Source organism: Spea bombifrons, chromosome 3 (assembly GCF_027358695.1).
Source record: "Spea bombifrons isolate aSpeBom1 chromosome 3, aSpeBom1.2.pri, whole genome shotgun sequence".
Lineage (NCBI taxonomy): Eukaryota > Metazoa > Chordata > Amphibia > Anura > Pelobatidae > Spea > Spea bombifrons.
The window spans coordinates 16,824,145-16,845,071 of NC_071089.1; the positions used below are offsets into that span (position 1 = coordinate 16,824,145).

Consider the following 20,927-nt stretch of genomic DNA (forward strand, 5'->3'; position numbering starts at 1 on the left):
GGGTTATCCTTTAATAAATATAATATGTTTATTAATATTTGTGTTCTTTATGAAACAATAGTTAACACATCTTCTTTCCAGTCCAGCATAAGTTATAAAATTAAACTAGTTAACACAGTGCAGGAAGCAAACTACCAGCAGAAAGAATAGTTCAGGTGAATGTATGCGGACCTATAATTACATTGTTTAGAAATTATATGTTTACAATAATATACACTATAATTATTTGATGATTCTTAGAATAAAGGCTCTGATTTCGGTGTTTTTTGGAGTGATGTTGACTTAACCTTTTCAGAGTATAGAATGAAACAAGAGAATAGTGTTGGTTAAACACGAGATAATACTGTAATCATATCACATATAATATAAAGTGTTATCACCTGCTTAATATGCATATATAATGTAGCCTTTCTTAAAATTAGCAAATACACATCACAAACCATGCAAGGCTAAGCACATTTTAAATGGCCAGAGATTAACTCCCTCACCACAGCTCATTGATGCATTACAGAGACATTATCTGCATAGAGTAACATCCATATAGGCCAGCTGGCTTTATAGATAAACACACACATTGAGTAACAGTTGCTCACCAGCTCATTGAGTAACATTGGCTTATTGGCTTTATAGATCAATATTGGCTCATCTACCCCACATAAATATATAATGAGATAAAAGAAATATATTTTTATAACCAATATTGAAGATTTCAATTTGCCACCTTTTGATCACTTAGTGTCTATATTACCAAATAAAAAGATTTCCCGTATATATATATATATATATATATATATATATATATATATATATATATATATATAGTGTACATGTTTGGCTGCTAAGTATACTCAGACATACAGTGTTTTTTCTGTTTTTTTACACTAAAGACAAAGTACAATTAAGGAAAAATAGTTGTTCTACCAAGTGCACATTGAACCAAAAAACTTAGACATGGAGAACCTTAAAGCTGGTAAATGATAAGTCTTTAAATGCCGCATTAACTAAATGCTGGTTACTGACAAGTGCCTCCCTATATCAGTGTTTCCATATGTGCCTAACTTACATGAATCTAATTGCCTTTATGTATAGAGCATTATAGATGCATGTAGCATGTCCAGAGGGTATTAGTGTTTGCTGCTTCGGTAAATGTTTTTTTTTTGTATCCCTTACATTCAAGTATGTATTTAATTATTTGTTTGTTTTGTTATTTGTAATTATAAAACAATTGAGGAAAACTCACACTCACTATTTAACATGTTACAAAACAATGGAGTATAACTTATAAACATCAAAACATGTAGCCTGACAGCAGATAACCCATTACCATACCTGGGAACTCTCCGGGTGAAGGACCGGTCCTCCGGTTCTCCAGGTCAACACCCAAATCCTCCAGGTCACGCAAGCGGGTCTTGACACGCGCTGCTCCAAGTCCATTTCTCTTTTAAATGGGAGTGCATACTCACATCAGCAGGAACGCCCCTACCTCAGCGGGACCGCCCACCGGCGTCAGCGGGAATGCCCACTGATGTCACAGGACAGCCCTGACATCAGTGGGACCCCCTGACATCATCAGCGGGACCGACCGGTGGCGTCAGTGGGCAGTCCTGGCCGCGTCCCGCAAGGGAAGGCTCTGGGTAGATACTCTAGATTAGGTCTGACCAGAGATCTGTAAAGTGGCACAATCACCTCCGTCTTCCTGCTATTCCTGAACAACCATGGAAATACATCCACTAATGCAGCCTTCTTATAGTGTATGGTTTCTATACGTGTTGCCTGTTAAAGGTGATAGTTCGCCTGCCTATCTAGTTTACATTAGATATTAGAGGTTTTTACGTCGTATCTATGTTTTCACTTTGAACGTTTAATGCATTTTTGTTGTTTGTCTCCGTTCCCACAGCCATTAGCACCACAATATAACAAGGTTCACTGGCAGCGATCTGTAATCCCCTGACAATAATACGAACGTTATTAGTCCCTAAAGGCTTGCAAAGGAAGGCTGTGCCGATATGGATAGTAGACCCAGCTATTCCATGGAACTCTTTCCCACGGTGCTGGAACCCTTTAAAATACCGTGATATAGGTAGAAGGGGTCTAGAGAATATAGCACAGGTCTTCTATTAAATCCAAGAGAATACATATTCGGAAAGTAGAGTTTCCATTGTGCGTAAAGTTGGCGCCTTTTTTCTAATTGTTATTGACCCTAAAGCAGAGTATCTGTTCACTGAAAACTTTTGTAAACAAATATTCCCTGCGAGGTTTATGATGACCCTTCTCACACCTTAAAGACACGAAGACAGAGATATCCATTTTACTTTTTTTATGATCATTTTAAACTACCGGTGGTCTAACGCTCCCAGCTTATTTCACACACTTATGGCTTTTGTTATTTTGGAAAGGATGCTTAGTTGTATCTACAACTAGGCATCCTTTTAATGAAATAATGTGTATTTTTGACTGATGTGGAACTGCATGATTACATTCAGAATGAATCAACATAGTCCCTACTTTGTGTGATTATTTGTTTCGCTGTACGATGAGCGAATATCATTGTTTAGTAAATATGGAATGCCTATTGTTGAAATATATTTTTTTAATCATAGGATTTATCTTTGATCATCACAGATCATCACTTGGCCACTAGTTATAGAACCTATAAAGCCACCTTAGAGATGTTATTATGTTATTAGAACACAGTGTGCGGTGGTGTCTCCAGCCACCAGTCTTTTTATATGTGCAGATGCTATTATTGGAGGATTCACTGGCGTGGATATTAATGTAATTGCTAAAAACATGCAAATGTAATAAACACTGGCCTTTCAAATACAGAAGACGCATTTGGCTAGATTTCCAGGAAGTAGAAGTGGCTCTGATCTGGGTCCACATGCTTATATTTATACTCATGGCCCTTTCAATCATGGTTCTCCTACTTTCTATCCATACCATTCTTACACATAATATCTTATTAATTTTCCAAGAATAGATTACAATTGGTATTACAGAAAAGAGAAAAAATAAATTAAGTAAAAATAACCTGCCGTCTCCAACTCAAACAAGATAAAAAAAACCACCAAAAAAGAAAAAAAAGCTCAAAAGTCTTATGATAACAGAAACGCCTGTACCCCTTTAGTCTTATGATAATAGAAACGCCTGTACCCCTTTAATCTAATGATAATAGAAACGCCTGTACCCCTTTAGTCTAATGGTAACAGAAACGCCTGTACCCCTTTAGTCTTATGATAACAGAAATGCCCGTACCCCTTTAATCTAATGATAACAGAAATGCCTGTACCCCTTTAATCTAATGATAACAGAAACGCCTGTACCCCTTTAGTCTAATGATAACAGAAACGCCCGTACCCCTTTAGTCTAATGATAACAGAAACGCCTGTACCCCTTTAATCTAATGATAACAGAAATGCCTGTACCCCTTTAGTCTAATGATTACAGAAACGCCTGTACCCCTTTAGTCTAATGATAACAGAAACGCCTGTACCCCTTTAATCTAATGATAACAGAAACGCCCGTACCCCTTTAATCTAATGATAACAGAAACGCCCGTACCCCTTTAATCTAATGATAACAGAAACGCCTGTACCCCTTTAATGATAACAGAAACGCCCGTACCCCTTTAATCTAATGATAACAGAAACGCCTGTACCCCTTTAATCTAATGATAACAGAAATGCCCGTACCCCTTTAGTCTTATGATAACAGAAACGCCTGTACCCCTTTAATCTAATGATAACAGAAACGCCTGTACCCCTTTAGTCTAATGATAACAGAAACGCCCGTACCCCTTTAATGATAACAGAAATCCCTGTTCCCATTTGAACAATGCTGGAAGTTCCCAGACAATAGTTATTTTCCACCAGACCTACTTTACCTGTCTGCAATTTGCATTATAGATGAAAAAAAGATGGTTAAGCAACCCTGGGACTTACGCACACTATACAACCTCGCTGCCCGCAACTCCTGGGCTACCAAAAAAAAATGAACAATATCTCAGAAGAGCGACAAATGCATTTCACTTTATATCGGAATCTACGTGTTTTTCTTGTCCTTATCACTCCAGAGATGTATGATAAAGATAAAAGTGTTACCACCCTGGTTAATCTTTTAGCATATTTGATCAAATGCAGTGTAGGAAATAAGGCAAATAAATCCATGATATCAGTTGTCAGCAGCGACTAAAGTTTTGAGTTATTTTAGAAGTTCCTCTGTACTTCAGAACTGAGCCATAGGGTATGGATGTAGGACAGCAATGCATACCATCTGTGTGACTACTGTGCACCAATCTCCTTTCTACCAAACTTAAACTAATTAAAATACATATATGTGTAACATAATATCATCATAATCATATGCTATTATTATTGGTTTTTTTCAAACTTAGCACCAAAGAGATCCTCGACTGAATGAAATTTTATTCCCATTCTTTGATGCAAAAAGAGGCATGCAGATAATAGAAAAATATGAGCCAGATGAAGAACTGAAGAAAAATGGTAGGAACTAATGGATTTTGTCTACTGCGACAACGTCATAACTGTCTCGGACTATACGTTTATTATTTGGAGAACAGGCAAGGCACATCTGGCCCCTAGGAACCCAACACTTTTTTGCAAAATGTCAAAAACAAGCTAAATCCTTTTAGGTCATGCCAACAACATTCTTATGTTATACACGAAACCTATGGTTTTTGTTCCTAATTGGTTCTTGACAAGACGGTTACTTATTTGCTAGATACAGAAACATGTTATAAGCGACTGGTTGAAAAGAACTGCTTATTTTTGTGCCCTAGTACACTTTTACAAGAACCAGTAATTATAATTATATACATGTGATGTGTACGTCTTTAAGATTTGTCCGGCCATCTCTGTCTTTCTCATCTTCTTTTGCAACAATGTAAATGTCACCAATAAAGATCTTTGGAAAGGAAAAAAGGTTTGCTAATTGGCGAGCAAGTTAGCAGGTCAGCGCCCGCCGTCTCTAATGGATGGGGATCCTTGACAGCAGATTCTGTAGCGCTATTACGTATAAGTAGCATAAGCTAATGAGCAGGGGAGAATCTGACAGAACGGAGTAGGGAATTTCAGAGGATAGGTAAGGCATGCGTGACATTTGGAAATGCCAGTGCAAAGAAGCTGTAACATTTGAGGAGAGATAAATACATGGTGGACAGAGTGAAGAGGTTGGTTGGCAGGATATTTGGAGATGACAGCAGATATTGGGATGGTGCAGTCTTTTTCTAAGGGCTCTGTAGACAAGCAGCGTATTTCTGACTAGATCCATATATTCATTTAAATTACACACATTGTGGGGTTTGAGAGCCACTGCAAATAACGTTCTCATTACACTTATATGAAAATATATGGTGCATAGAAGGTTTGTGAAGCACCTCTATTTTTTTTCCTTTATAGGTCTTATATCAAGTGATGGATTTTGCAGATACTTGATGTCGGATGAAAATGCCCCTGTGTTTCTCGACCGTTTGGAATTGTACCAGGAGATGGACCATTCTCTTGCTCACTATTTTATCAGTTCATCCCATAATACATACTTGACTGGGAGGCAGTTTGGCGGGAAGTCCTCCGTGGAGGTGTATAGACAAGTCCTTCTGTCAGGATGCAGGTAGGTTGGCAGGTTCCAAGCTGACCCGTTTTGAACGAGGCAATCCAGCTTCCAAAATCATTTGCTTCCCCAAACAGAATAATTTCAAGGTTATTTAAACTATTATATGCACATTTAGTTTTGTTATTATAAATTTCAGCCACGATATTGCCTCAACGGCAAAGTGTTGCTATAAATGTGTTTTTCTCCTTGAGAATAACAACAGGTCACTATCTCCAACGCTATGCTATGCATCAAAACAAAAGGATAAAAGGAGACAGGAGCGAGGCGTGACGGCCGCGCAAGGTTTCACGAGCCCAGCTGCTGTGATGTCAGCAGAGGAAGGGGAATTAATAAGTGGCATAATCGTTCATTGCCATAGCAACACTTTGTATAAGGGTTTGTTTTGGTTGTTTCCTAGAATGGTTAATCACCTTGGAGAAGGTGTAGAAATAAAACTGAATAAAACTTTATAGCGCATACAGGTGATGGAAGCACAGTATGAGTTCTTTTCCTTGAACATATGAAACTCATATGGCGCACACTAATTACAAAGATGTTTAACATTAAGAGATGATAAATGTTTTGCACGATCACCCTAGGGTCACCCTGCTCACCCTTCTTGTACTTGACAATGAACTACTTAAGTGCATTTCATATTGTTGTATATGTGGTATAAATATTAGTGTTGGGATTGGTGTTAATCCTTTAGTCCTTGACTACATACGGCAAGTGCAACAAGCTAGGGTCCTGGCAAGAATCACTATTTGGGAGGGGAGGATGACAACTGTATAGGTATTCATATATAAAGAATCTTAACATACACACTATTGTTATATGACTGTTTTAACATTTTCCCCACGTCATCTTTGAAGAAGGTGCACCAAAAGAAAAGGAACTTCAATTGAGAACTAATCTGTATATACTTTCTCCTGTCATTGTGTATATTTGCCAGTAGTTCCGCTATTACAGTGCACAATGTTTAGATGATATGGTCTTTTATGTCTGCTGTTAAATGGTATTCTCCAGGCGTTTTTGGATGATTGTGTGGTTGTTTGGTTATTCTAATCGTTTGGTTTTATTTGTATTATAAGGTGTGTTGAACTTGATTGCTGGGATGGGAAAGGAGAAGACCATGAACCTATCATAACTCATGGGAAAGCTATGTGTACGGATATCTTGTTTAAAGTAAGTGCCCATCATATTGGCAATCATGGTTAAGGTTGGCTGCAGCTGCCCATACATCACGCTATCTTACCAGCATTAATCAAAAGGACGTAGCACTAGCTGTACCCCTGGCAGGTGCTTTATTTCTTACCATGTTTCTGACCCCCTCCCATTACCCTTTTATGATATTTTTAAGAACAGCGGCTTATTAGTGACTGTAGAGGCCTGGAATATAAAATTGGACCCTTAGTGATTAATTGTTCTATTTACATAGAAAATACCCTTACTGAGATACTATAGAACTTAAATTCCCATGAAAGAAACGGCGAACAAAAATGTACTTTTTGTTAATTGTTATTTCTCTTTCAATGGTGCAAAACAATTGCTGTAGAGCAGCAGGTGGTCTTCCAACATTTCCATAACTTTATTTCCCATGATACAGTTAGAAACTCATTTAGGTAGGTTTAGTTACATAGCCTTTTATCTTTATTGGGAAAAAAATAATTGCTCTTATAGACAACAAAATCTTGATGCTATTTTGTGTTTCCATTGAATTTTCATTATTTGTAATCAGATTTTTATTTATTTTTTGGTCAAATTAACCCCGTCGCTTTCTGCTCTTTTCTGAAGGATGTGATTGTAGCGATCAAGGAGACCGCGTTTGTCACATCCGAATATCCTGTAATACTTTCGTTTGAGAATCACTGCAGGTGAGATCCCCTTTCTGCTTTCTGAACATTTCAACATCTATGTATTAAACAAATGAAGCTACAGAGAATTGGCTTCACCGTGGAATTGCCTTAATGAAAGAGAAATGTAGCAAATTATTCCGCCTCATTCAGCTGGTCATAATGGTGTTTCCACTTTGCTAATTTTCAGGTTTTAAAGTGTATAATGTGGCATCTGTGGCCTGCGTGTGAAATTGGAGATTGTCTCCTTTTTGCCCTTGCCTTCCATAGCAAATATTTAGAGCAATTAGAGCAGTTATTTGTAAATAACCAATCATTAGTGCATGATCCCAAGAAATATCATATTATTGCCTCTTAACCGAGGATCATGTATCCTAGCCTTTCAGACTGTGATTAACACATCTAATTTCGGCCATGTTACCAAGTAAAACTAGCTAATGCTTGGGATCTTTAGTAAGAAGTCATAGATCTATCTCTGCCTGTCGCCACCCACTGCTCTTGAACGTACAAATAGATAATTGCCGTCCATCACGACTGGGGCCTCTACTCACCCTGCTTAGTCTTGGTAGGACATGGCCAGCTTGTAACAGCGGTGGACTATGGCTTCAGAGATCTACCCACGTTTGAAATAATTGCCACGTTTTGTTCCAACTGCACAAAACAAAATGATAGCATGTATAGGAAACACGGATCTCAGCACAATGGTCCATATGTGCCCAAAGTTCTTGGTGTCCGGGTGTAGCTGGGCTAATCATCACATGTAACCGTCAGAAGAACTCTATCAGTCAGAAGTGACTGTGACGGGATACTCTTAATTCTTCCATGGGTAATACGAAATAACATTTCTGTTTCATTTTTAGCAAATATCAACAGTACAAAATGTCCAAGTACTGTGAAGAAATATTTGGAGACCTTCTTCTGAAGCAACCTCTGGAGACGCACCCAGTATGTATACCTTGCTCGTTAGTTATTATAGTTCATGGCAGGGTGAAGCGCTTTTTTCACGTTGCTCTGCCATTCACTTGAGTGCAGGAGTCTCTCTGGGTCAGAAGCTGAGATCTATCGTTCATTCCCACAGGAACAGGTCACTGCATTCAACCAACAGAGCAAAGTGACGCAGGCACAACATACTCATCACGTAAAAACCTTGAGCTTTGCTTCCATCTAGTGGGGAAAAAAGTCCCTAATCATGAAAATGGAAAAAAAAAAAAGAATTTAGGAATGAACAAAAAGCTTGTTTTCCCATTTTATGTATTCTAAAGGTGCTATTCCTCTAGGACAAAACTTGAGCTCTGTAGTATATTAAACAAATGGAGGTTTAACCAAATAAAGACAACATAGACTCCTTTGGGAAGCTAGCATCTACCTTTGTGTCACATGACAAATGTTTCTAAGCAACAAATTCTGAATGAAACAAAAATTTACATTAATTTAACTAATTAATTCTGTGAAGGATGGAACAGCACCTTTAACAATTTGCCATATCTCTTCTCTTTGGTTTCTACTGTAAGGAAATAGAAATGTATTATTTGCTTTCAGCCTCCACGATTCTTCATTAGCTTCTCATGGTTGATCATTATTACTTAAGTTATAAAAGTGTAAAGAAGATTTGCTATCAACATATTTTTCTCATGGGATCTATATTAAGAATTTCATATTTATCGAGGCTAAATTGTTGATCCCGATATTACTATAATCAGTCCTTCCAAATAAATAGCTGAGAGGATCCACCATTCATTGACTATTTCATAGGCGCCCTACAGTTCAACCAGCTATACTTCATAACCTTCTAGAATGCACATATTAGTTTATAGAATAGTGCAATATTTAATGAAATGTGTAGCTCATAATCAAAGGTCTCGTTATTATTGTTGAGCTCCCCCTCAAGTTAATGACTATATTTTTAAACCGGGGGCATTGGCAGGCTCATTCAGGATCGGAGGTTTTGGCCCGTAGCTTCAACGTAACTTTACTTATCATATACACACAACCATTGTCATATGCAAATAACATTACACATCCTAGGAACACACGGAAGCTTTTTAACATGGCTTTGCCATTGTGATTATTGGCGATATGTGGCGACCATGTGACCTGTTTATCGAGGACACATAAGGTGCAATCTTGGTGTAAATTCTAAGTATGACGAATTATTGGAGAGCCATAATTAATACGGGAATCGCTACAAATGTAACATTTAGCCAGTTTGTCGCTTTGAGTAATCCGATATGATGCTCTCTGTTGGCTAGGTAATTTTAGGTAGGCCTTTGCCATTTCTTGTAATACCCCAGTTCCCAAAGGGGAATATATAATACAGACCGTAGAAGGCTCCCTGTACTGACCATTTCTTTTTCTATATGTGGCGCATGCAATAACACATTTTTGAAAGCAAAACAACCAATGCCAAAGTATAATATGAATTCTACTACTAAAAAATACATTTTAAAATTCTTGAAATGAATGATTAAACAGAGAATTTGAAAGCAGCATTAGTAGTTTATAGCATTTTTTGCGGCCTAGTAAACGTAGCATAATTTTAATCTGATTGCATTATTGCATGTCAAAAATGCTGTTATAGCATGCCTAATGTCATAACATGGTCTCTTTAACTGTGTGTTAAAGAAAATGAATGTATTAGTACTGATATCCATATAGATTGTAAGCTCTTTGAGGCAGGCATACCCCCATAACCATTTTTTGCCACATACATCACAGAATGTGTAGGCTACGGTGTACTTGGCTATTAATGTTTTAAAGATGGGGCTACAGATCCCATAATCCTCCCCCAGACATAAGTAGGAATTAAAGGGACTCTTAAAAGCTGCAAAGCAGAGGTAAGCTTTGAGATGTAAGTTGCATGCTTCTTCTCTAAAATCACCACTCTTGTTTATTTTCTTGCACTGTCGGTGGAGGATCATGGGATTTGTAGTTCAATAACTACTGGAGAGCCACAGTTTGCATTCCTCGCTTTAAAGCCACCATTCTCTAATCTCGTTACTGGAAGACCTTGCTGCTTACTGCAATACATTGTGTATTGCTGTAGCACTCTGTTATCAATTTCTGGGGTTTTCAGAGAAAAATATAAAACCTGAAAATGACATCACTCCAAAAGAGCTAGCCATTGCTTGGTTTGATCTCTGACCTGAGGTCAGCAAAGCCCCTGTGTTGTTTAAATATATAATGTTATCATAATTAGAAATAATTCTAAATGGCATGAACGTGCATTAACCACTTTCTATACCTAAATTGTGTATGAACGGTTAATGACATGCAACAGATTTATCTGTCACGGAGCAAATGTGCAATACACAAGGTTATAACGCATACGTACACATTAATACTGCTTCCCTTAGGGCGTTTTATCCAAGGTGTGATGCTAACACGCTTGTGAAAATGATGCACATTTTGGAAAATGACTGCACGTTTCGTAGCACTTTATCCTTTTTGATGAGTTTTTTGGAATATAAGACTTGCTTTTTTTTTCAAAACAAAACAAGTGCCTTTCAATTTGCCTGCATCTTATATTCTGAAAAGGTTTCAATAGCTGCTCAGATAGTTTAGATGTTTCTAAAATGATATATGTGTTATCAGGCGCATTAAACTTGTATGTTACTTTGTAGTGGGGATAAAATGTTCCTTTAAAAAGGAAGGACAAGGCTTGTGCATTCTATGTTTAGATCTACAAAGTTACATCAAAATATAAAGAATTCATTCATTCATTCATGCAAGTTCATGCATATTAATGCAAGGACTTTATTTTATCCTAATGTTAAAAATAAGAGATTGGTGTAGTATGCTTATTAGTACATCCCTTTATAACATATACATTATTAAAATAAAAAGAAGTGTGATATATAAATATATATATACACATATAGACTATATCAATATATATATTTATATATATATATATATATATATATATATATATAAATATATATTTTTATATATATATACACACGCACACATATGTTTGTATGCTAGAAGTTATTATTTGCGCTTTATTTTAAACAATACATAATAAATTTCTATTTGTCTCTTACAGCTTGAAGCAGGGCGACCTTTACCTTCTCCCAATGATCTCAAAAGAAAAATTCTTATTAAAAACAAGCGACTGAAACCGGAAGTGGAGAAAAGTATGTTAACATGATAGAAGAAACTGCAATTAATTATCCGTGTTATATATTTGTAGGTGTAATGGGTTAAGCATTACTAATTATAATTATGTATCTGTAATATCTTCTAGATTTTGTTTAAACGTTTTGCCCAAGGAAAATCTTGCCCAAAATCCTGCTGTAAACAATGCCTATTGGTTAAAACAGCAGAGCAGAAGTAATATTCAGCGCTTACTGTGAACTATGTGTTCATTAGCGGTGTCTTATATAGAAGCATACCAATGAGCACCCTGTGTCTGTCTCTTTGGTGGTTTCCTCTTCTACTTTTAACTCCTCTCTTGATGATTTTGTTGATTATCCTTATATCTCAACAGAACAGCTGGAAGCAATAAAAAGTATGATGGAGGCTGGAGTAACTGTGGCTCCTGTTAGTATTCTTGAAGATGACAACGAAGAAGAAATAGAAAATGGTATGCGTTACAAACAATTTGTAAACAACTTTTACTAATAAACCAAAAAACTCATTCATGAAATAGTTTGCGCTTTGGTTAAAACCAAATCATGCTCCTTGATTATAATTAGTAATGAAGATAATAAGTTAGCCCTGTAAAACATGTCATACAAAGTCTGTTTATACACTTATATATATACACCATATGTATGTATATACCAGATACATTTTGTGACCAGTTGGTCATTTTATTTGATCAAAATGTTCTAGTGTTTTGGCTTCCATAATATACTAAAATACTTTTATTATGAATGATTCAGGCGGGGGCCGTAAGTCACCATAGTCATTAATATTCTAGGCAAATAATTTTAGCGTATTTGCCATTTCTAACCTTCCGACAAATGAAAACATCTCTAAGGAAAAGTTTAGAAAGGTTCATGCCATGGACCTTATCCCCAACATTCGTACTGGAGACAATATGGAGCATATGAGTGGTATCAGACACGTCATCAGTTGCTACAAAGAAGAAAATCTGAGACTTGTCATTTTTCTTTCAGCTGATCAAGAAGAGGAAGCTCATCCCGAGTTAAAATTTGGGTCTGAACTATCAGCCGATGACCTCAGTCAAAAAGAAGTTGCATTAAATCTGGCAAAAAAGGTACCTGTACTTAAACATAGTCCCTTTTCTAGGCATCCTTACCTGCTATGTGCAACTTCTCTGAGCATATTGTCTAGAACTTTCCATACATGTTTATTGTGCCTATATAATAAGTACATTGTACAGACACTCCGGACACATCAGGCAGCAAGCGTGTCTGCATCTGTATGGGAATATATTTTCTGAAATAGTGTTATTTTTTTAGGCACTTGAAGATGCTGAACAAGAAAATAACAATAAGAAGGTAATTATGTTTCATTTGCTTGCAAGAAAGCTATCTAGTGTTTTGCTCCACTGTCTGCACAGAATCTATACATCCTGGCAGCTGTTATAACCCACAGAGTGTCCGGGGGGGCCAGTGTGCAGTAGTAGGCATCCAATATTGATAAAGTAATGCATATGCGCATGCCATACCAGCAGGATCCATGTTCAGGCCTGATCCGATGGTACAGAGGCAGATCCAGATGGCAAGCCGGTGTAAAGGACAGGGATACAGGCAAACGTTAAACAAAAGCTGAAAAGAAGCATTGTGCCGAGTTCTGGGATCTGACTCAAATGTAAAACATGAAGATTTAGTTGATCATATGGCCATACGATGGCAGCTTGCCACCACTTCCCATTAGGCAAGTCCCAACACTTTCCCTAAACTAAACGGAACACCGAAACTAAAACAGGGGAAACGGAACCCAGGGCGCTTACCTGTAGCAAGTAGGAACCAAGCATAGTGTGGCAGAGAAACAAACTCAGGCACAGATATACAGGGAACGGGGTGCATAGTACTGCGGCAGCACCCAAAACATAGAGCCTGGGACCAGCTGGCTTCACCCGCGTGTCATCACCACACAGCCTTACACGTAAATTCACTTGTTATATAATGTAGCAATTCACATTTAATGCATTATCAATGCAGAACCCTACAGATAAATTAAGTAGTCTCCATTCTGGCTGTTCATCTGTGTATTTAGCATCGTAATGCCAGTGGATCCTGACAATGAACCAAAAGTCTTTATGGGAAATTGTGGCATTTCAGGATAATGCCGTGGGCTACACTTACAACTTTTAAGTGGCCCGATCCCTTTGAAACGTGTACATTGTAATTACCCTAGAGCTGGGAAGTAACCCAGAGCTAAATACACATTTTCTCCAGTGTTAGTAAGAGTCTGGTGTAATTCATTGAGAATATGTGTGATATATTCTGTTTTAGGGCACGTTATCCGTAGAGGAGGAACAGGTGTGGATGGCGAACTATCAGCATGTGCAGGCTACGACCAACATCCATCCATTCTTGTCTACATTGATCAACTATGCCCAGCCTGTAAAATTTCAAGGCTTCAAAGTGGCAGAAGGTAATGTTTTCCTTGCTTTCATAGCACGTGGAGGAAATTTGACGTTTTGTTCTTATACAGGGCCTGAAACTGAAAGTAACGCAGTAACTACTTTCTATAGTTCTGTACCCTAAATACTCTTATGTAGTATTGTTTACAGATTAAAATAAGCACAATATATATGCGTGTACATTGAAATGAGCCTTATATGTATACCAATATATTCTAAGCAGTTATAGTGATTACCAAACAAAAAATAATAGCTAGGATTTAATAAATGAATTTATGAATTAATTAGTATATGTTTGAATTAATGTATTTATGCAAAATGGACACATGCAACCACACGCAGTAAGCGTGTAAGGGTGAAGTCACATATTCTATACTTTATTTATATATTCCAGTATATCTATCTATCTATATATATATATATATAGATATCTATCTATATATATATAGATAGATATCTATATATATATAGATAGATATATATATACATACATATATACACACACACTACCGTTCAAATGTTTGGGGTCGCTTTGCTGCTTTCAGGGAAAACAAGAACATTTCTGATCTCTATCTGTAACATAATTGCAAAATGGGTTTCTAGTGATCAAGTAGCCTTTTAAACTTGGATTATATATATATATATATATTTGTTTTACTAACATACTGCGTTTATAAATATGGAAGTTATGCATGTGTTTTTATAACGGTTTCATTCAAGAAAAAATGTTTTAAAGCTTAAAAGGCAACATAATTAAAGCAGACAGATATTAGAAGGCAAGTCCTTTCTAAAAGCAAAATTTGATATGGAAACCGTATTTAGGGAAATATCCACAAGGTGGCTCTGAATAAGTCAGTCCTGGAGTACATCTTTATTATTGATGGATGCAGCGTGTACCCATGCAATCCGCGTGTTAATGCCTTTGCATCTCTTGTGGTTCATTAACTTGATTTAGTAACATCATTTACATGACTCTATATTTAGTTTTAAACCACCAGGGTCATAAAAAAAACAGTAGGATGTTTAGAAAACAGCTTGATTTTCCTGATTTTGTTTCTTCTCTGGCAAATGAAAACACCCCGTTCTGATCTGCTCTGTGTTTTCGTACATCTCTCCTCTGTGTCACATTTTCTACCAGGTTAATGTAAATGCTTTTACTTGTGCATGTAAGTTAAAAAAGATAGTTACTCAGGAAAAAATAATTATGTACTTTCTGATTTTCTAGAAAAGAACATTCACTTTAACATGTCCTCTTTTAATGAGTCGGTTGGGCTTGGATACCTGAAGACACATGCCATTGAATTTGTGAAGTATCCTTTCAGTTTAATGTTTTCCCGTCTTTCTACTTGAGCTGTTTGTGCTACAATCCGAAAGCTTGGAATCTAATTTCTTTCTAGTGGTGAAATGAATGTAGTTTCTTTAGGCACTCCAAATGTATCCGATGAAAACGTCGAACAGTAATTTTGAAGCGTAACTTCAGTTTACAGCCCAGATGCCCCTGTGTCCTATACTCTAGAAATCTGTCCTAATTGTATGGTTGGCCAATTCCAAGTCCATCGTTGGGTGGGTGATGAAAATGTAAGTGAAAAGCTACAAGTCTCTATTGGGCACCAATAGGCTGGTTTGGTAATTGCTTAATTTTATCAATGCTAAGTTTGCACAGACCTCTGTAGGACACCCTAACATTGGCTTCAGAAGGTCACGCGTTCAGGGGAGGAATTCCCCTGAACGCGTGACCTTCTGAAGCCAATGTTAGGGTGTCCTATGCCGGCACTCTTCACAAAGACCAAGGTAAGTCTGGGGGAGAGCTGGGTGTTTGGTAAGGTAGCTCTTAAGGTACCCTAAAACAGCTCCCCATCTAAATGCATCATATTATGGTACCAGTTCCTATTGTAGACACCAACCAAGGAATATACGGAGAACGCACAGTGTGCTTCTTTTATTGTTTCAGAGGTTGATATATTAGCTTTATCTGTAAGTTCACAATTATCCATTCATTTTCACAATAACAAATTATTATCTATAAACCATCATTTTATTCTAGAAGCTTTTATTGTTTTAGTTATTTAGTCTAACCTTTTACAATGCCTGATCTTTCCTTGAGTGATCTTGAGATGTCTGATTTTGGTCCTCACATGGACAATGTTGGCTCCTTTTATGATCATGGCTATATCTGTTGACAAAATTGGTACATGTCTTTATGCAACTTGTTCCTGAAACTTGCTCTAAAATGAGTATTTGAGTACTGAGAAGCTGTACACGTAATGTCATGGAATCTTAGCAAGTAAGAGTCTGATAATTTGAGGAGCACATGTGGAGAACACAAGGGTTTTATTGTATACTATGGACTAAAGGGCTCTCAAATTGTAGCTGTATTAACGTTCCATTTTTCGATGAGCTGTAAGATAACGCAGATACATAAAGCATAGTCTGTCGGGGTTGGTTCATAAACGGTAAAATATTTTGATCTCCTATGTTCATCGTGCACCTTTTTAATTTAAAGATTGACTTCCTTACTGCAAATACAATGAGTCATAAAGCAGAAGGCGGATATAATGGGATGTCATGCTCATTTTTTGCTCATTTGCAGCTCTGTATTATTTCCCTTAACAATTTCAATAGCTATAACAAACGTCAGATGAGTCGGATCTACCCTAAAGGGGGTAGAGTGGATTCCAGTAATTACATGCCTCAGATTTTCTGGAACGCCGGCTGCCAGATGGTGTCTCTGAACTTTCAGACCCCAGGTAGGTTGCAGCGTCCAACTATGCTTCATGCCAAGAACTATTTGCTTTGTAACTTTCAAAACAGATGCTACAAAAACACTTTTTGGCATTTTATGTATAAACACGAATCTGGCGAAACAATTCTAAGATGTAAAACAAATGTCTAAAACGATGACCATCCCAGTTCATTCATCAAATTACATTATATAGTACACTCAATTAGTGAAATAATGAATGAAGCAGCACTAATGTCTGGTGAAAGGAACCACATTAATCAGGGCTGAAACTAATGTTTGTAATGGGTAATGTTATGCTAGTATAACATCTCCAAGATCATAGGGGCATACTATAGGAGATGGCTCTAGAAGACATCCAGTACAGAATTTTAGTTCAACTGGCGTAGGATTATGAATGTCTTTTGTTTATTGACGGTGGATATTAGAGAACTGTCATCTTTAGAATAGCACCGGAGTCTTTGCTGCAGTACTAAGCCGACTTTGTTTAATATCAAAGATCTTCAGTTATTGTGTTATGATATGTAACTTTTTCCAAAAATCTGAAATTTGGGAAGATAATCTTGAAGCGGCACACCTTCCACCTTCATTTGTCTAGAACATACTGTCAAGTTTTAATCTAATTTAACTAATGCATCTATATCCAGTAGGGTTTTGTTTTTGGTAAATTAAACACTGCAGCCATAAAGTCTATTTTAGAATCACATCAGATGTCTGATTGAGGACCCAAGTTAAGCTGAAGCCAACTCAAGTCAACTCAATATTAAGGGGAGAGAAATGTGACTTGTACCCAGGGAGTTCCCTTTAAACTGTCCTTGTGGCATCCATCAAGTGTCTTAGAGGACATGCTTTCTGGCTTCATGTCTTAAAGTCCATACTGGGGCACCAAATGAGAAAGGACCATACATTTTGTGTTTTAACAGATTTAGCAATGCAGCTGAATCAGGGAAAGTTTGAATACAATGGATCATGTGGGTAAGTAATTCTGCTTGAATGAAACAAATATGCAAATATAATTTAAAAATTGACTGTAAAGGTTAATGGATCTCCAATGCTCTACTTAAATAATTAAACTGGTATTAAATGAAGAGTGATTTAAATCATATAAATTATGTATATAGCTGTACTTAAGGTTAACCCTTTTGTAACGGACTTTATAGTGCAAGGATGACCTTTTTTTCATTTTGTATGGAGATTATCTAGTTTCTTCCAGTTCTCTAGTGTGTTTGTTAGTATAAGACCCTCGGCATTAAATAATGAGCTAGAAGAGGGCAGAAAAAAAAATATGGGTTAGGGAGGGGACCAGAGATGGACTGGTTATCGCTCTATTGAATAGACCTGTGCAGATCTGGTACCTTCTGTCAACCCTCAACAAATCACATTTTGTTCCATAAGCTCTATAGAAGACATGAAATTTGATGTTCTATTTCACATCATCGTAAAATCCTTCAGACATCAAAACTATTCAGCAAATAGAGGTCAAGGAGCTTAATGCTGTCACATCTCTTATCACGCGGCATATTTCTATCCTGGTTCATTCAGCGTAAATGCCAGATTTTATTATTAGATTGCTATGGGTGTTCATTTGGAAAACAAAATGCTTCATCACGTATTAATTCATTTCCACAAGCTACCTCCTGAAACCAGATTTTATGCGACGCCCCGATAGAACATTTGACCCATTCTCGGAGACCCCTGTGGATGGCGTGATTGCAGCAACCTGTTCTGTTCAGGTAATTTATTTACAGTTATTCCAAATGCAGGCGTTGGCTTTTACGATTCACAAACAAAACTAACACCTTTTGTAGCAATGGTTCTAAACCAGTATATGCACAGCGTGAGTACGTACCCATCAACATACTGAAAGAACATTACGGCCACAAATGGCGGGGTTTCATTTTCACAATCCTCCCAGTTTCGTTTGCTTTGATGAACACAGCTGTACTTTTTATTCTCAAATGAACTGGAAATGGAGTAGCCATTGGTAACCACAGCCATGCACCTTTCTGTTCATTTAGGTTATATCTGGACAGTTCCTATCAGACAAAAAAATCGGCACATATGTAGAGGTTGACATGTACGGGTTACCCACAGACACCATCCGGAAAGAGTTTCGTACGCGCATGGTGATGAACAATGGTCTGAATCCTGTTTACAATGATGAACCATTTGTATTCCGAAAAGTGAGTATAGTTTGTTTGATGTGTGGAATAAAGAAGACGGATACCTCTGTGAGATGGATCCTAACTGCGTTCTCTTTTTGGTGCTAGGTTATCCTACCTGATCTAGCTGTTCTGAGGATAGCCGTGTATGACGACAACAATAAATTAATAGGCCAGCGGATATTACCTCTTGATGGTCTACAGGCTGGTTATCGTCACATTTCTCTACGAAATGAAGGCAACAAGCCACTTTCACTACCCACTGTCTTCTGTAATATTGTTCTGAAGACCTACGTTCCAGATGGATTTGGAGGTAATGTTCTCACAAAACCCTAAAGCTCAGGCCCAAATCCCTCTGAATGTATTAAATGGTGCAAAATACAGTCACCCACAAAGTCATCACATGATACTGACTACTGTTTGTAGAGGGAAGTTGCTTAAAGTGAGTGTTGGTTGAAAGAAGCTTTTTCTTGATTTATACATTTGCTTTGTGAATAATGCACAAATAATTTGTCATTTCTACTATACAGATATTGTGGATGCTTTATCAGATCCAAAGAAGTTTCTCTCTATAACTGAAAAAAGAGCAGACCAAATGAGGGCAATGGGTATTGAAACCGTAAGTATACTTACCAAAATGTTATCAAAACTCTGTAATTAAAGAGTCAAGAGTATATTTATGAAAGAGCAGAATATGAAAGTATAATACGTGGGAGGGTAGTAGAAGAGTGGAACAACCACCCAGCAGAAATGGTAGAGGATAGTAGAGTGAGGGAATTTAAACATGCATGGGATAGGCATAAAGCTACATCAGGAAAATGGCAGACTAGATGGGCCAAATGGTTCTTAGGTGCCATCAGATTCTATGTTTCTGTGTTATCTGGGTGTCTTAAATATATCATTCATAAAAATGGATTCCAGGGCATCAGTGACTAGGTTGCACTTACTAAAACATGCCTGAAATACACCATAAGCAGCTACTTATAGCACATACACTTATTTTTAAGAAAGAAATATATCGGTGTGCCTGCAGGCTGGTTCAAAATACTCGACTGTCTGCAGCGTCATAGTGAAAATCATGTGTGTGCTCTCCTAGATGTTGCCACTTCATCACTTACAGGGTACAGATCATACATCTATAACGTTTAATCGCCCACATAAAGAATTCTCTTACACCCATTGCTGGAATCCAAATGTTTATGCATTGGCCTTAAATATCCCAGAAGGATAGAGTCACAAAGTAGTGTGAAATTTGTTATGGCGTGTCGATCCCAAGTAGACTTGGCCACGCCAAGGCTGCCCCTTTAATAGTGCTTTTACATGGCAGGGTGAGCATTTAATCACTGATAAGGATGGACCACTCTACACGCTATAGGAAACAGTCAGATCATTCATTACATTATATTTTATTATATACACGTATTACATGAATAGACCAAATGAATGACATGAATACACTTAAGACATAGTTACGTATTTCATAATGCTTGTGCCTACAACAAAAACCTAACTCATAATGTCTGTATGACGGCTGTACTTACTATATGACGGCACTTATTGTCCTCCCCCTCTATTATACTATAAACTATAAAGCACTAGGTATGTCTGTTAATGCTAAATAAATACGGTATATACATACGCTAATAGAGAGTTGAAAGGTTTCTTATTATAAAGCAGGTCACACTTGGTAGTTCACAGTCCATTACACCAACAGATAGCAATAATGCTAGTTTTTCAAACTGTTGCTAATACAGAATATATTTTTTTAGAGTGATATAGCGGATGTGCCAAATGACAACTCCAAAAACGATAAGAAAGGGAAGGTGAACAATGCCAAAACAAACGTTACTCCTCAAACCAGTTCAGAACTGAGACCAGCAGTAGCTTCATCCTCTGGCACAGGACCTGAAACTAAACGGGGTAATTTGCATTTTAACATCATTTTCATTAGGCATTTATATATAGATATATACGTATAAAATTATGACATTCAATCTTTTTTT

At 37.2% G+C, this 20,927-nt stretch overlaps 1 protein-coding gene across 1 annotated transcript in view; it reads left to right on the plus strand.

Moving 5' to 3' along the window:
- Positions 1-20,927, plus strand: part of PLCB4 (phospholipase C beta 4) — a 98,788-nt gene that overhangs the window by 57,308 nt on the left and 20,553 nt on the right. Inside the window, exons 12-29 of the mRNA XM_053459510.1 lie at positions 4,394-4,502; positions 5,418-5,628; positions 6,702-6,795; positions 7,405-7,484; positions 8,324-8,408; positions 11,509-11,599; positions 11,953-12,048; positions 12,587-12,687; positions 12,893-12,931; positions 13,892-14,033; positions 15,248-15,332; positions 16,645-16,769; positions 17,686-17,737; positions 18,393-18,495; positions 18,781-18,945; positions 19,033-19,237; positions 19,455-19,543; positions 20,694-20,844. Coding sequence (XP_053315485.1) covers positions 4,394-4,502; positions 5,418-5,628; positions 6,702-6,795; positions 7,405-7,484; positions 8,324-8,408; positions 11,509-11,599; positions 11,953-12,048; positions 12,587-12,687; positions 12,893-12,931; positions 13,892-14,033; positions 15,248-15,332; positions 16,645-16,769; positions 17,686-17,737; positions 18,393-18,495; positions 18,781-18,945; positions 19,033-19,237; positions 19,455-19,543; positions 20,694-20,844 — 2,023 coding nt within the window. The remainder of the gene's footprint in view (positions 1-4,393; positions 4,503-5,417; positions 5,629-6,701; positions 6,796-7,404; positions 7,485-8,323; positions 8,409-11,508; positions 11,600-11,952; positions 12,049-12,586; positions 12,688-12,892; positions 12,932-13,891; positions 14,034-15,247; positions 15,333-16,644; positions 16,770-17,685; positions 17,738-18,392; positions 18,496-18,780; positions 18,946-19,032; positions 19,238-19,454; positions 19,544-20,693; positions 20,845-20,927) is intronic.